Here is a 16396-nt window from a genome sequence, read left to right on the forward strand (position 1 = left end):
TAGAAAACCCTTCCGGTGCTCCCCATGCACTGCCAGGTGTGACCCCTGAGCACAGAAAAAAACTCTCGTGTCCAGGTCAGAAAGAGAGTGCAGGAATTGCCTGGGGCTCACCCGGGTTCGATCGCCGGCATCTCACAGGGTCCCTGAGCTCCGCCATGAGTGACCCCTGAGCACAGAGCCAGGATTCAGCCTGGAGCAACGCCAGGTGGGACCCAAAAACCAAATAAAAATCTCCCATGTGTCCCCCAGAACACCCCCACCCTGTGTCCCGCTGCCTGGCGTGCATGGGATCCGGCTTTCTGGTTTCTGTCCCTGGACGCTTCCACACGCCCCCATGGCTCCTCCACACAGACCCAGGCCCCTGGCCTGATGTGCCCAGAACTTGCTTCTCGAGGGCATTTCCCGGCTTCTGAACTCGGGCACCACCACCCCCTCACCTGAGTCCTTCCTCATGGAGACTCAGACGTCGATACTGTGGGTTTCCCTGCACCCCCAGACTCGGACCTTCTCCTGGGGGGCCCTCGCGGCTCCCGTCCCTCTGCATGGTCTCTCAGCTCCGTGGCCTGGTGTTGTGCCCGAGTTTCAGATCCCCATGGCGGAGACCCAGTTCTACACACGGTAATGCAAAAGCAAAGGAACTAGCCTGAGCCAGTGCTAGCCTGAGCTAGGGTCCAAGTCTCATCCAATGCAGTGGAGTCTTGACAAGGACCCTGACTCTGAATCATAAGCAGTTTATATAGGGCTCAGTCAAGAAGCAGTTCATATACTGATCTATTTTTAGCATTGCCCTATTACAATAGTGGTCAGCAATTAGACAGCAGGTACCAGTAACAGTTTGGGTTTTTTTCTAAGAAGGGTGCGGCGAACTCTCATGACTGGCCAGATGCATCTGCCTAGTTTCTTTCTTTTGTCTTAAATTTTATTAGTGAAACACCATGAGGTACAGTTATAGACATACAAATTTTGTGCTTGGGTTTCAGTTATACAATGACTGAGTGCCACCAGTGCCCATTCTCCACCTCCAGTGCTCCCAGTATCCCTCCCACCTCCCCATCCCCCCCCATCCCACCCTATCCTTGTGGCAGGACATTCCCTTTTGTTTTCTCCTTTTGTGTGCTGTGGTTTGCAAAAGAGGCATTTATGCCCAGTTTCTTATCTGGGTGAATTACTCAATTGGGAGTTTACCAGAAACTGCAAGTCCTGCTCTGAGGAGACAGAAACTGAGGCCTAGCTGAGACTTAATGTTAGCTGCCGCCTGTCATGGCATCAGTTTCCCCTCACATTGGGAAGGGCTTGATCGGGTGCTCCTCCACAGAGCAGCCCACGCCTCTGCTTCTCATCCACAGGATGAGCCAGAAGCTTCTAGACTGGGACCCAGGGCTCTGCTTAGCTGGGCATGTACTGACCACCCCGCCCCAGAGACCCAGAAAGGGGGCAGCATGTCGGGGGGGCTTCCGGCAGCATCGGGGAACGCCTGTGAGCCCAGACGCAGCCCTGGGGGCCAGGCCCCCATTCGTGGAGCCTGGGAAACGGGGGTGGGGGGGACATCGTGGTCCCTCCTTTGCAGAGTGGGGCGCTGTCCTTCAGCTCTGTTTAGGTTGGGGAACTCGTACTCACCCGGCTTTATGCCCAGAACAGAGCTGGACATACAGGTAGGTCCCCCCCAAAATGGGGACCTGGGGTCTTGAGGGCCGGCCAACTGGAACTGGCCCTGCATGACTCCCACACATGCGGGCCTCAGTTTTCCCATCTCCTAAGTGGGCCAGTGGCCACACCGTCACGGCCCCACAGAACCTTTGATGTCCCCGCTATTTCCACCAACCCACCGTGAAAACCATCAGTAAAGGGGAGATGTGGGGAGTCTGGGGCACCCTTGCTTTCCTGGGTCAGTCTCTGTGCATCCCATCCCCTGCGAGTAGCCACTCCCTTTGGCCCCTGCCTGCCGCCCCGGCACCTCCTCCTGGTGCGGGAAGCTCAGGGCCAGTCCCAGAAGCCAGGGCTCCCGCACGCGTTTTGTCCTCTTGGGAGGGGCCATTAAATGAGTCCGCACAGGGGGAGCCCGAGAGGCCAGAGCCCCCAGCCCCACAAGGTCCTCACTGCCTCCCCCTCTGCTTGCTGCCCGCAGGAGCCCGTGGACACCTTTCTCGTGGCCGATGACACGGACTGGAAGGTAGGTGTGGGGGCTCACAGCTCCGGGGAGAGGTACCCCCCATTCCACCGGGCCGGGGGCGGCTGGGGCGGGAGGAGGGGGGATGCTGTCATCCCAGACCAGCCTGGCTCCCGTGAACGGGTGGCGGCGGCGGGTGGATGCTCCAAATAGCCGGTTTCCATGGCAACTGTTGCTGGGCCAACCGGGGCCTGCTGCCTCCATGCCAGGGTCCCTGTGGAAACCTAAGCGATGCTTTGTTTCTCTTCCTCCCCCGAGGAGGCTCCTGCTCCCTGCTCTCCCTGCCGGCCTCCCTCGGCTCCCTGCAGCCCTTTATCTCGGGGTCCTGGCGGACAGCAGGCAGCAGACACCCCAGCAGGGCGCGCTGGCCGCCAGAGCCCCCACACCCCTGCCCTGGCCGAGGCCAGACTTCAATTTGGGTCAGTGTCTGAAGCCCGTGACTGGCCAACCTGGTGACGCAGGAGGTGGGGGTGCCACGGGCTCCTCGCCCCACGGGGTGCCGCACCCCTGCAAGGGCACCGTGGAGCGCCAGCCCTGAGCACAGGGTGGGTGTGGAGGCGAGAGGGGGGGGACAAACGCCACCCTGGGGGCGGGGAGGGGACAGGAAAACCTAGGATCTCCTGTGTCCAGCCAGCGGGTCATGGCACACGGAGCGAGGGCATGGGCGTCCCTCTCCAGGGGCCCTGACCCTTCCTCCGCTCACCTCTGTGACCCACCAGCAGGGGGCCGGAAGGCCAGGAGCTATCACAGCTTCCTTTCTGTCCCCTGTTTGGGGGTGCCCTGGACAAGACCCAGCAAGGTGGCAGCCGAGATGAACCCCAGATCCCGGCTCCTGGTCCCTGGCTCTGTGTGATGTGGGGGCGTCAGGGAACCTCTCTGGGCTGCCTTTTCCTTCAGGGGTGAAACGAAAGCTCCCAGAGATCTCCCAACAAGCAAGGGACCCTGGTTCAACCCCCAACACTACATGGCCCCTGAGCACTGCCAGGAGCAACCCCAGAGCAACACACACACACACACACACACACACACACACACACACACACACACACACACGATGAAATGCCTGATGCACATCAAACAGATGTCTTGGGTGGTCACCCGGAAGTGGCATCTGTGCTGCAGGGGTTTGTAAGGATGGAGTGTGATGCTTGTAGCTCCTGCTGCTCTCCCCCCACTCTCAAGAGTGGAGGCTCAGAGAGGTTGACTGACTTGCTCAGTGGCACACAGCAGGACAGCTGTGCTGTGAGGAGCAGCCTCGTTGGCGCTGGGCGCGGCCTTGCTGGGCAGAACTCCAGGAAGGGGGCTGACAGACTGGAGCCAGCAGCCGGCCTGCTGCCGCTTCTCCCCGGCCAGGCCTAGCGAGGTCTGGGCAACTGTGGGTCGGAGCTCGAACAATCCATGCAGTTTCCGTCCCTCAGTTCGGTGAGGAAAGCAAAATCCCCACTTGCAGATGAGCCTAAGCCAGAGTGCGAATGTCAGGGGCTTGTGCGACCTCCTGGTGTGTGTGGGGGGCGGGGCGGGAGCCAGTGAAGGCTGCAGTGGGCTTCGAGGGGGGACAGTGCCCAAGGTCAGCTGCCCACCAGGGCTAGGGCGGGAAGGCCATGCAGAGGTCAGGGCTCAGGTAGGCATGGTTGGATGGGGACCACGGAAGGTGAGGGGTTTGGTGGCACAGAGTGGGAAAGCCCCACCCTCCCCCACCTTCCCGAGCACTGGGGTGGGGGGTTTGTGGGCACCCAGGGGACCAGGCTGACACCCTATGGGCTGCCTCGGCTGTCGGAGCTTGCTCCTGGGCTGTGGGGAACAGGAGGCGCCCCCAGACCTGAGGGGCAAGGAGGAACTCACACCCCACCTTGGCTGCCCACCCCCGCAACACGCACAACGTGAGCGTGAGAGATGGGGCAGGGCAAACGGTGACCCCGCCAGAGGACATGGGCCCGTGTGGGCTGGTCATCCTCATCACGACCAACCAACCTGCACCGGGTGAGTGATGCAAGCCGGCTCTGCGGAAGCTTGGCTGGTTTCCTCACCAAAAAGAGACAGAATGGGGGCACAGGCACCCCACACCCCTCCCTGGCCTGTCTGTCACCCCTACATCTCCATCCAGGGGTGACCTCCTCCTCCTCCTCTCCCTCCCCTGGCCGGCCTGCTTCCTCTCCGCTGCCAGCTCCAGTGAACCACCCCCGCCCCACCCTATGCCACCCTGATTCCTGGCTGCGCATGGGCACAGGGAGCCTGCGGGGGTGGGGTGGGGGTGGGAGGCTGGAGCCCAGGAGAGCAGTGGGCCTGGTGGCGCTGCGGGGAACCGGGCAGGTGCCCTGGGCTTAGCCACGGCTCCTCCTGCAAAAACAACCTCGCAGGTGGGGGTGGGGGTGGGGAAGGGTGCGGTGCTGGGTCACACCGCTGGCCCCGGGCAGGCACGGGACAGAGCAGGGAGCAGGGCTGCCCTAGGGGAGACCGTGGAGGCAGAGGAGCTCCCCCGCCACGCCACCCCAAGACCGCCCGGGACCCCACGCCCCTCTGGTTGCGTGCTGCGAACCGACCTTCCCGGACTGGGGACCCTTGATGCCCGCTGTGCGCCGCAGCCTGCACTGCCCGGCGTGGTTTGGGAGCGTCTGGGCGCCCGTGTGGCTCACGCAGGGTGGCCCGGACCCCGGGGTGCGGCGGCGGCGGCGGCGGCGGCAGTGGCAGTGGGCGTGCGCCCGCGGGTGCGCTGCCCGGGGCTCGGCAGCGGCCGGGGTTGGGGCGCGACAGGAGTGGGCGGAGCCGTGCCGGGGGTGGGCGGTGCCAGGGCCCCGGCGGCCAATGGGAGCGCAGCCGAGCCGGCGGCAGCCAATCCGGGGGCGGGGGCGCGGCGAGCGGGTGCCCGCGCCGCAGCCCCGCAGCGAGGAGGGGCGCCGAGGCCGGGCCGGGCTGGGCTATAAAGGGCCGGGGACCCCGCGACTGAGCTGCCGGTCTCGCACCTGCGCCGCCCCCCGCCCCGACCGCTGGAGCCCGGAGCCTTAGGCCTTTGTTCGCCCTTCGAGGTCGAGGCGAGCCGCCTCCCTGGCAAGATGCCCGAGTGCTGGGATGGGGTGAGTAGGGGGCCGGGGGGCGGCCGGGGGGAGGACGCGTCCCCGCCTGCAGGTGCCCGCCCGGCTCCCTGCGGCACGCGTCGGGTCTGGGCGTCCGGTGCTTTAGAAGGTTGGGGTGACTGCACCCGCAGCGCGACCTCCCAGACAGCATCCTCCCTCCCGACCCGCTCTCTGGTTGCCGCGGCTGGCAGAGGCCAGGGGCACTTGGACCGCTGGGCCTTGAGGCTGGGGTCTCCTGGGGGTCTCCGCGCCTTCGGATTGGTTGGGGGAAGCTCGCACTGGCGCCCCGAGGCGCAGCCAGGGGTCTCCGCGCCCTGGTGGAGGCAGAGGCAGGGGCCTTGCTGTCCCCAGGCCTCCCCCTGCCTCCCTGCCCTGCCCCATCTGCAAACCAGGAATGACCCCCCACCCCCCACCCCATCCGCAGAATTACTGATGCCCCCATGGAAAGAGTCCACACGCGCCTCCTCCGAGCCCACCCGCGCCGCTGGCCCGCACCCCTGAAGGTCGTGGGCGAGGAGAGGCCTGGCCGAGAGGGGCACGGAGCCCGTCCTCCCCCCTCCCACCACCCCCCTCTGTCGCAGTGCCTCCGTGTTGCCCACCAGAGATGAGGGCTGGGCTCTGACGTCACCTGGAGCCAATGGCAGCGCTGGGGGGGGGGGGTGCTCGGCGCATTCCCCTCCCCCTGCAGCCCCCCGGGGACCGGTCCTGGCCTCCTTCTCCGCAGCTCCCTGCATCCCCGCCTTGGGTGGGAAGAGGCGCAGGGAGGTCACCCCCCCTCACCCCGGGTTCAGCCAAGGTCACTCCTGCCCCACCCAGGCTGAGCCCTTCCATTTTCCACAGGGAGCTGAGCCTTATTGGGGTGAGGTCTGCTGCTCAGTTCCACCCCCCAGGAGGGCTACGAGGTCAGAGGGGTCACCTCCATACACGCAGGTGGAGGGACCTCCGGGTGTGGGGGGCAGTGTACCCTACAGGCCCCTCAGGAGCTCCGGAAGCGCATTGCAGCATCCGGGGCAGGGGCTCCCCGCCTCCTTCCCCAGCCAGGAGAGCATACAGTGTGGGGAGGGGGGTACCCCAAGAGACTGCTTGCCTAGGGGTGGCACTGGATCTCCCCCCGCAGAAATGCCACCTGCGGGCTGTCCCCCACCCCCGAGGCTGGCATCCAGCAAGGCCCACTGGCCTACTCTGCACTTGACCTTGAGCAAGTCATTTCTCCCTTCCTGGCCTCAGTTTCCTCGCCTGGGCGGCTTGCCCTTGCAGAGCACAGGAGAAGGCAGCTGAGAGGGTAGGGCAGGGGGCAGGGAGGCTGTGGGGAGCCCGTGCCCCCAGGACAGTGGGGGTCTTGGCAGAAGCGAACTCCCGGGATGAGGCATCTGGCCGGTCACAGGCTGCTCCTAGACTCCAGGCCTATCCCTGTGCCGCTGTCCCTGCTGCCTGCGTCTCCTCTGTCCCGCGAGGAGGCAGGAGCTGGGGTCTCTGGGCCCAAGTGCTGTTTTCTTCTGTCCTTGACCCAAGCCCACTGCCGCCTCCCGGCAGCTGCCCTGAGTCGCTCCATGCAGGGCCATGCTGTCCTTGACCTCGGACCCATCCTTCCTGGGTCTTCCCGCCAACGGGCCTGGAGGGAGTCTGCAGGGGTGTCTCCCCGGGGTCGGGGTGCCCAGGCTCCTCCACATGCCATGTGCTTTGGGAGCTGGAGGAATAGCTGGGCCCGGCCTTGGGGTGGGGCCTGAGCCGTCGGGGGTCACGGGAGGCCTGGGGGAGAGGCATTTCGGGATGGAAGGATGCAAGGAGCAAGGACTTGCAGGGGGGCAGAAAGATAGTCCAGCAGGTAGAGCGCTTTGAACCGCCGACCCGGGTTCGATCCCTGGCACCCCAATGGTCCCTTGAGCACCGCCAGAATGACCCCTGAGCACAGAGCCAGGTGTGGCCCCAAAACCAAATAAAGAACTTGGGGTGGGGTGGGGCCAAAGGGAGAAGTACAGGGGGTAGCACTTTTGCCGACCTGGCTTCACCGTCCCCTATGGTTCCCTGAGCCCACCAGAAGTGATCCCTGAGCTCAGCGTCAGGAGTCAATCCTGAGCACCACCAGGAGTGACCCCCAAAACCAAAAGAAACTGGGGTGGGGCAGAGAAGTGGCTGGGGACAGGGGGCAGGGCTGTCGTGGCCTCTCTCCTCAGGAACAGCTGCTGTTGCAGGGCTGAGGGTGGCTGGGTGGTCAGCAGTGAGTGGGGGTCCAGGCCTCATGTCATCTGGCTCATCATGTCCCCATGCCTGTGTGCAGAGGAGACTAGAACCTTCCAGAGCAAACCAGCTCAAGGTCCTGTGCTGAAGGCATAGTTCGTTGGTGTGTCCTCGCTGGGGGACACTTGGGGTGATGAGAGCGGGGGGTGCTCCTTCCCTGCGTAGGTAGGGTCCCCCGCAGACCCCACAACCCCCTGTAAGCTGGTTCTCTGGAGGAGCTGGGGTGGGGGCGAGGTGCCTTGGGGGTCCAGTGCTGTCTCCACCCTATAGGAACATGACATCGAAACGCCCTATGGCCTCCTGCACGTGGTGATCCGGGGGTCCCCCAAGGGGAACCGCCCAGCCATCCTCACCTACCACGATGTGGGCCTCAACCGTAAGTACCCGCCGTCTCATCTGGCTCTTCTGCCCCCGGAATCTGCCGGCGCAGAGATGCCTCTCGCGTCCCACAGGGTCCCCCCTGCAACCCTCCAGACACACAGCCATGTGCTGAGGCTGCCCCTGGGTGGGCCCCACCACTGAGGAGCGTGTCCTTGCAGACAAGCTGTGCTTCGACACTTTCTTCAACTCCGAGGACATGCAGGAGATCACCAAGCACTTCGTGGTGTGCCACGTGGACGCCCCTGGCCAGCAGGTGGGGGCGTCCCAGTTCCCTCAGGGGTAAGTGCCCAGAGGCCATCCCTGGAACCGTCCCAGCCCCGAGCCCTGTCCCCTGGTCCCACACAGGCCTCACCCCGGCTCTGCCCGCAGGTACCAGTTCCCGTCCATGGAGCAGCTGGCCGCCATGCTCCCCAGCGTGGTTCAGCACTTTGGGTGAGTGCCCCCAACCTGCCCCTGCACTGGGGGGCCTTGGGCTTCGGCTGAGGGTGGCGAGTGGGGCCAGCCCGAGCGTCACGGGCTCATGTTCTCCACTAGGTTCAAGTATGTGATTGGCATCGGCGTGGGAGCCGGAGCTTACGTGCTGGCCCAGTTCGCGGTGAGTGTGGTCACGCCAATGACCCCCAGGTCCCCCACAGCCCAGGCAGCCCTCTGCGGGGGGCCAAGCCAAGACCTGGGAACCTTCCCTGTTTGTTAGTTTGTGTGTGTGTGTGTGTGTGTGTGTGTGTGTGTGTGTGTGTGTGTTTGGACCACACCCAGCAGTGCTCAGGGCTTACTCCTGGCCCTGTACTCAGGGCTCACTCCTGACCCTGTGCTCAGGGCTCACTCCTGGCTCGGTGCTCAGGGCTCACTCCTGATGGGGCTTCGGGGAACCCAAGTTAGCTGCATACAAGACATGGGCCTTTTTACCTGCTGTACTATCTTCTCAGCCCCAATCTTCCCTATTTCCTTCAAGGAAATTAATATTTTGCTCTATACCCAGAGGTTCCTTTTCTTGTATGTTTTTTCCAGAGACTAAATTGCAACTTCTTCACCACAGCCTGAAATCAGAGTTTCTTTTGGCACAGTACTGACTGCTCACTGACTGCTCACCCCACCTCCTGAACACTCATTTCACGGGTCTGGGTGGTGTTTACACAGGAATCCTGCTCAACTAAAATGGTACCCAGGAAGTGGATTAGGTATTGTCCCAAGAAAATTGCATTTCATGGGCTAGAGCAACAGTATGGCGTGTAGGGTATTTGCCCCGCACAGGGCCAAACTGGGTTCAATCCCCGGCACCCCATATGGTCCCTGAGCACTGCCAGGAGTGAGTCCTCAGCACAGAGCTGAGTAATCCGTGAGCATCGCCAGGTCTGACCAGGTCTGACCCCCCAATATGTGTGTGTATACATACATATATATACACATGTATATATATATGTATTCACATGTGTTTGCTTATCAAATATATATGCAAGAATTCCCAGTTTGGGGGTCAGCATAGCCATTTTGTTCATCTTAGACCAGTCCCTCCCAAACGTGGCATGATGATGGGATTGTTTCCCCAGACACGGACGCACAGCTGAGCGGAACATGGATGGCCTTTATAATAGTGCCCCTGAAACAGGCTTGGGGGAAGTTGGTCCATGGTGGTAGGGGAGCGAGGCAGTGCCGGGCTTACTTCTCACTGAGCAGCCCTGGGGGTGTGGCACAGAGAGATGGTTCCGAGGCCTGGGGCGCAGGCTTTGCATGGGAGAGCTGTGGGTTTGAACCCCGGCACCACACAATCCCGTAAGAACAGAGGCAGGAGTAACCGTGGTGAGCATCACTGGGCAGGACCCACGGCCAAGAAACGATAATAACTTGGGGCCGGAGCAATAGTACAGTGTTTAGGGTGTCTGCCTTGCATGCGGCCAACCCGGGTTCAATCCCTGGCATCCCAGATGGTCCCCTGAGCACTGCCAGGAGTAATTCCTGAGTGCAGAGCCAGGAGTAACCCCTGAGCATTGCTGGGTGTGACCCAAAAAGAAAACAAACAGACAAACAACAATAACAAAAAAGAATAGTAAACAATAATAGTAAAAAGGAAAGAAGGATATATTTTGTGGAAGATGTTCCCTCGCTTTACAACAGCCTCTTCAAGGGTGGGGATGTTTGTCTAAGCTGGGGGGTGGGGTGGGGGTTGTTTCTGTTTCTGGAGGGGACCTGGTTTGTGTCCACACCCAGCCGTGCTCAGGGGCTACTCCTGGCTCTGTGCTCAGGGAACCATGCATGGTGCTGGGGGTCCAACTGGGGTCAGTGGCACGCAGGGCGAGCACCGTCACCCCTGTAGCTGCTCTCTGGCTCCTGGCCCAGGGTTTCTCAAACATTTCCTATTCGTAATCCGTTTTTTTCCTTGGGAAATCTTTATGTGCCCTTAGGCTAGAAAGTAGATGAACAAGGCCAGGAGATCACTTGACCCAGGTTCAATTTCCAGCACTGTAGGGTCCCCCAAGCTCTGCTGGGTGTGGCCCTGTTAACCCCCCCCCCCCCATCTCTGCTAGGGCAGCCCTGACACCCCCAGCTCTGCTAAGGGCAGCAGCGGTACCCCCAACTCTGCCGGAGCAGAGCCACGTCCTCAGGCCCTTGTGCTGAGCCAAAGCTGAGACTTGTCAGTAGGGTCCCTGTAGCTCCTGAGCACAGTTTGGGAGCAATCGCTGCCTCCCCCACCCCCACACCCCGCCTCAAATAAGGTATAGAGGGACCAGAGATATAGCACCGGTACTTGGCACTTGCTTTCGATGTGGCTGACCTGCTTCACTCCCCAGTACCCAATATAATCCCCTGTACCCGCAGTCGTGATCCCCGAGCACAGAGCCAGGAGGAAGCACTGAGCACCCAAGCCAACATAAAATAGGTGTACAAATCAAACTTTGGCTGCTAGTCAGTCAGCCTTACTTTGAAGCATTTTTTGGGACCGCCATGTTCCATTCCCTGGCCCTGGGTCTGCCCTGGAAACATCCCTGAACTGGAGATGCCCCAAAGAAGCCCTCTGCTTTGCTCTGCTTCCAGCATGCTTTCCGTGGTGACACAATGTTTCCTGTTTCTCCACTATGGATATTGCTCCTGTAGTTCTAAAACAGAAATAGGACTCCAGCCTCCAGCCTCTGTTTTGTGTGTGTGTGTTTGTGTGAGACGTTACTGGTGCCCGCTCGAGCAAATTGATGAACAACGGGAGGACAGTGCTACAGTGTTTGTGTGGGGGCACACCAGAAAGTGCTCAGGGCTTGCTCCTGGCAGAGTTCAGGGGACTGCCTGGGGTGCTGGGGAACTGAACCAGGGTCAGCCACATGCAAGACAAACACTTAACTCTGGTCTTTGCCGCTGTCAGAGGAGCTCTCTTACCAGACATGCATCTTACGTTCGGGGTGATGGAAAGGTGGCGGGTGGGTACAGGCAGCCCCTGGTGCAGCCAGTGGGGTCACCAGGGCTCCTGGAAGTCCCAGGAAGTGGTTCCCTCACCCCAGAGTCAAACTGGAGGGTCACAGCCCCCTGCACCCTGCCATCCCACCATCCCCTCTTCCTGCAGCTCATCTTCCCCGACCTAGTGGAGGGGCTGGTGCTGATCAACATCGACCCTAACGGCAAGGGCTGGATCGACTGGGCGGCCACCAAGGTGAGGGGACAGGCCAGCAGGGGGGATGGGTGGGGCTCCCGGGAGTGTGGGGGCATGGGGGCATGGGGGCATGGGACCAGGTCCCATCGCAGCCCACCCACCTGCTCCGCAGCTCTCTGGCCTGACCAGTGCACTCCCTGACACAGTGCTCGCCCACCTGTTCAGCCAGGTAAGGACACGCCAGGCGGGGAGGCAGGTGGGGGAGCCGGAGAGGTTCTGCCACACCTTGGGAGGCCCCCAGATTGGCGGGCCCCCCACCCCTGCGCTGGTGCCCCCCAGGAGGAGCTGGTGAACAACACGGAGCTGGTACAGAGCTGCCGGCAGCAGATCAGCAACGTGGTGAACCAGGCCAACCTGCAGCTCTTCTGGAACATGTACAACAGGTGAGGGACCCCCCGCCACACCCCTCCCCGCCACGGAGGCTGCATGCTGAGGGCCTGTTCCCACGGCTAGGACGCCGTGAGCAGAGCCTGAGCCCAGCGCTGAGAGTCGGTTTTGGACAAAGTTGGGGGTTCAAATTCTGCTCCTCCCTTCCGGGGTTTCCTTCTGGGCAGGGGCCAGCCCCTTACCTCGCCCTTCGCTTATTCCCAGGACCCCACAGCACAGCTGTGCCCAGCAAAGGCTTCTTGGGGGGGGAGGGTCTGTGCATTTTGAGCCCCCCCTCTGGCATGCATGGGGAGGCGGATCTCCCCCGTTGCTATGTAGCCCTGTCCCCATATCACCTGCCGGGACCTGGGGCGCCGCCATGTCCCACCTTTGAGAGGGGCAGAACCCGCACCCTGGGAGCATGATGGGGGGCTAGGCTGGGGGGGCCCAGGCCCGGGTGCCCACCTCTACCTCGTTCCCTCCCTGCAGTCGTAGGGACCTGGACATCAACCGGCCTGGAACGGTGCCCAACGCTAAGACGCTGCGGTGAGTGCCCCCCACCCCCTATCTGCACCTCACCCCCGCCCCCAACACCTCAACACACCCCCCCCCGCCGCCGCCAACACGCCTTCTCACTGTGTGTGTGCGCGCAGCTGCCCCGTGATGCTGGTGGTTGGTGATAACGCGCCTGCAGAGGATGGAGTGGTGAGTGGGGCTGGGGCGGGGGGTGAGCAGGGTTGGCGAGGTGAGAGGGACTGGTGGCGGGGGGGGGGGGGCGGTGAGCGGGCGGGGGGCTGTTGAGCGGGAGGGGTGTGAGTGGGTTCTGGGGTTGAGCGGGCCTGAGGCTGGGAGGTGAGACTCGGGTCTCTAGTCAGCAGGAGGCTGGGCAGCCTGCCTGGGGGCGTCTCCCCTCTTTGTTGCCCTGGAGGGGAGGGGCTGGGCTGCTCCCCAGTTTCCAGTGAGGGTCCGGGGTGCTACGTCCCCCGCACCCAGCTGGCCCCTCTCGCCCAGGTGGACTGCAACTCGAAGCTGGACCCCACCACCACGACCTTCCTGAAGGTGAGCCCCCTTCCTCAGCCGCCGAGTCCCAGGCAGGGTGGACAGGGTGGGCAGGCCCCAGCTCTGCTCACCCCCTCTCTTCCCTGCAGATGGCCGATTCCGGGGGACTGCCCCAGGTCACCCAGGTGAGACATGACCCTCCCTCTCTCCCTCACCTGGAACGAGCCCCCCGGGCCCCACCCCCACACACACTCAATGCCCGTCTTCTCTCCTTAGCCCGGCAAGCTGACTGAGGCCTTCAAATACTTCCTGCAAGGCATGGGCTACAGTGAGTGAGCCCCGCGCACCCTCGGGAGGGTTGCGGGGGGGGGGGGGGGGGGGTGAGGGAGGGCAGGACCTGTGTTCAGGGAGGCCTGCAGCACACCAGTCCCGGGATGTCACAGGAGTGAGGCTGGGGGTCCTGTGGCCATTTGGGGAGCTGGGGAAGACTGGGGTAGGCCGAGGCTCCAAGGAGGAGGGCTCCCGGCCCACACGCTCTCCTGTCCTGAGGGCCCCCGAGCGGGCCCTCCATCTGCACCCTTCCAACCCCCCACACCCCTTCTTCTCCCAAATCTCCCCTCCTCCCTGTATCCCTCCTCCTCTCATACCCCTCCTTCCCCCACACACCCTCCTGTCCCCACCCTGCCCTCCCCAATACCCCTCTTATCCTAGCCCACCCTCCCCACTCCTGCGCCCCTCTTCCCCTCCCCCTCCTCTCCCCATACTCCTCTCCCCGCACCCCTCCTTTCCCCACACCTCTCCTTTCCCCCATGCCACTCCTCTCCCAAGCCTGCCCTCCCTGCCCCTGCACCCCTTCCTCTCTAGGCACCCTTAGTGGGGGCTGATCACAGGCTACAGAGGGAACACCTATAGGCTCGGGGCAGTAGCATCCCAAGGAAGAACCACCCCCCGCCTCCAGGCGACTCCAGGACCAGGAGGCCCACACTGGCCCCTGCAGCCTGTGGGCCTGGGACCCTCAGAGTCCAGCTGCCCAGAAGGAGGCGAGGTGGGTCCCCCGCTGTGCTGTGGGGGCTCCTAGAGCCAGAGGTCAGGTGGAGCTGTGGATCCTTCCGGGCGACCGCAGTGGCAGGTGGGCAGGCCACCGGCTCTGCCCGCCCCCTCGGCACCTGTCCCTGTCTCTGTGCCCCCCCCCCCCCCGTGTCCCCCACCCGCCCCTCTCTGGCTTCTTCTCTCTTAGTTGCGCACTTGAAGGACCGGAGGCTGAGTGGAGGAGCAGGTAGCCCCGAGCCCGCTGCATGCCCGGCCCGCCCTGCCTCTGCGGGCTGCAGCCAGGCTGCGTCTTGCTGCGGTTCGGACCCGGGTCTCGCTCCCTCCAGAGCCCCTGCATCCCCAGAGCTCGGGGGGCTCTGGAGGGCAGGCCGAGAGCAGGCTTGCTTCTAGGGCGCCCCGTGCAGCGGCCTCTCCAGGGGGAACCGAGTGAGGGCAGAACTGATCCGGGTCCCAGTCCCAGTCCCCTCCTCTGTGGGGACCTGCCCGGGCCCACCACTCCCGCCGGCTTCTGGCCTGGCTCTGGCTGGCTGGCTGGCTATTGGGAGCAGGGTCGTGCTGGCCGCTGTGGGGGCCCCTGGCCCCCCGCCCGGTGCTGCTGGCGCTGCATGCCTGGCCTTGGCCGAGAGTGGGGGACGGGTGGGGGGGGCAGTGCCCCGCTTGGATGAGCCCCTGCCGCGGGGAGTGTGAGCTCTGCGGGCGCTTTGCTTGTGTGACCTCACCCCCACCCTGCCTCTCCCCGGCCCTGGCGCGCCTCATGCCCGTCCATCTCTGTCCACAGTGCCCTCGGCCAGCATGACCCGGCTGGCACGTTCCCGCACCGCGTCCCTCACCAGCGCCGGCTCGGCAGAGGGCCGCCCGCAGCCCTGCACGCTGTCGGAGAGCAGCGAGGGCCTGGGCCAGGTCAGCCACACCATGGAGGTGTCGTGCTAAGCCCGGGCCCCCTCCTGGGACACCCACCTGCCCGCCGCACCCACGTCGCCCCCGCCATCCTTGCGCCCGCTCATTTTCCCTTTAGTTTATTTTTGTGAGGGCAAAGGGGGAAGAAACGGGGTTACTTCTTTTTCTAAAAAAAAAAAAAAATCAAAGAGCCGACCACAGCGAGGGACTCCCTTTTAGACGCTGCTGCAGAGTCTTCCGATGGTTTGAGGGGCTCACTCCTCCCCACGTGAGCCCTGGCTGAGATTGCTCTCTGCAGGTACAGGGCCGCCAGGGAGGTCCGGGAGGAAGGGGTGTGTGTGGGGGGCGGGGGGGGGGGGGTGTTGCTATAAAGAGCTGGAGTCGTCTTCTGCCCGGGACTCGGGATCAGAATCTAGATCAGAACTGGAGCAGCACAATCTTTGGGATGGAATCTGGCGGGTTTGAGAAGATGGGTTCTTGGGCCCGCAGGCTCAGGGCGCCCAGCTCAGGCAGTGGCCAGAGGGGAAGGTGGGAGCGGCAGGGAGCAGGGCGAGCCCTGCCCGGTGGCCACCGCTGAATTGTGTGTGGCAGTTGTGTGCTGAGCGCCACGCGAGGCCACTCTGACCAGGGTCCTGGGGCTCCCGGATGGTTGATGCTGCAGGGACAGGCAGGCCCAGAGGGGGACTGCTCTGCCCGAGAAAGACAGACAGACCCTGGAGGCAGACGTGAGGGCAGGAACCCCACAAACCTACACCTTCCCGCTTGCACACGCTGCCTCCTGGTGGCGCGGTCCTGACTGTGGTCCGAGGAAAGATGACGGACATTGCCTGGGGGATGGTGGGGGGGAGGCAGCAGTCCATGCTGAGTTCCTAGAGGCCCCTTTTCTTGCCAGACTTCATGGAGAATTCAGTAGCTGGGCCCAGGCTACCCCCCAGAAACAGGGTGGTTGGGGGGGGGAGGAGGAGTTTGGTCAAAATTCCACATTGCTCAGGAAAGGTCAGTGGAGAGAATCCGGCCGAGGCAGGGAGGAGGGAGACTGAGGCTTTGACTGGCTGCGGCGGGAGGGGCCGGTCCCTAGGCAGGCGAGGAAAGTTCCCCACCACACGCAGCACCCGCTCCTGCCCAGCTGGGTCTCCAGGGCCTTCTGCCCGCCCCAGCCCTCATCAGCTCACATCTCCTGGCCCCAAAATGAGAAGCCATTTTGTCTCGGAGCCAAAATCAACTGCTGCCAAGTCGAAAACAAGTGCAAAGGGGGAGAGAGCGCTGGAGCATACAGGGCCCTGGAGGGGCGGGAGACGGGGGTCCACCTGCACCGGCATCCCCTCTGCACATGTCACCCCTTCAGTTATCTAAGCCATGACTAGACTGCCCTAGAGCCCGGTGGTGTCAGTCCGTCCCCAGTTCTAGTCACTCACGTGCTTCCTCTGAATATTGAATGTGACTGTTTGAAAAGCTGGTAGATTAATCCCACTTACTGTAGATAGTGCTGCCAATTTTTTTCCCCCTGTGTTCTTTGATGAGATCACTATAAATATCTATACAGTATATATCTGTGTGTATTGGGTCCTGCTGTGTGCGGTTTTCCATCAGAGG

The 16396-nt window shown here is 62.9% G+C and overlaps 1 protein-coding gene across 5 annotated transcripts in view; it reads left to right on the plus strand.

Annotated features, from left to right (window-relative positions):
* Positions 1 to 14945, plus strand: part of NDRG4 (NDRG family member 4) — a 36347-nt gene extending 21402 nt beyond the window's left edge. For 2 of the 5 annotated variants that reach the window (XM_056137242.1, XM_056137240.1), the window contains exons 3-17: positions 2126 to 2170; positions 7747 to 7852; positions 8016 to 8136; positions 8227 to 8289; positions 8392 to 8452; positions 11405 to 11491; positions 11604 to 11660; positions 11771 to 11874; positions 12347 to 12403; positions 12511 to 12562; positions 12869 to 12916; positions 13006 to 13041; positions 13133 to 13184; positions 14094 to 14132; positions 14685 to 14945. In XM_056137242.1, coding sequence (XP_055993217.1) covers positions 2126 to 2170; positions 7747 to 7852; positions 8016 to 8136; positions 8227 to 8289; positions 8392 to 8452; positions 11405 to 11491; positions 11604 to 11660; positions 11771 to 11874; positions 12347 to 12403; positions 12511 to 12562; positions 12869 to 12916; positions 13006 to 13041; positions 13133 to 13184; positions 14094 to 14132; positions 14685 to 14836 — 1080 coding nt within the window. In that variant the 3' untranslated portion in view covers positions 14837 to 14945. Of the gene's footprint in view, positions 1 to 2125; positions 2171 to 5022; positions 5239 to 7746; positions 7853 to 8015; positions 8137 to 8226; positions 8290 to 8391; positions 8453 to 11404; positions 11492 to 11603; positions 11661 to 11770; positions 11875 to 12346; positions 12404 to 12510; positions 12563 to 12868; positions 12917 to 13005; positions 13042 to 13132; positions 13185 to 14093; positions 14133 to 14684 lie in introns of those variants that run through there. The other 3 variants (XM_056137244.1, XM_056137241.1, XM_056137245.1) reach the window with 3 other exon arrangements.
* The last annotated feature ends 1451 nt before the right edge of the window (positions 14946 to 16396 follow it).

Source organism: Sorex fumeus, unplaced genomic scaffold, assembly GCF_029834395.1.
Source record: "Sorex fumeus unplaced genomic scaffold, SorFum_2.1 ptg000122l, whole genome shotgun sequence".
Taxonomy (NCBI): Eukaryota; Metazoa; Chordata; class Mammalia; order Eulipotyphla; family Soricidae; genus Sorex; species Sorex fumeus.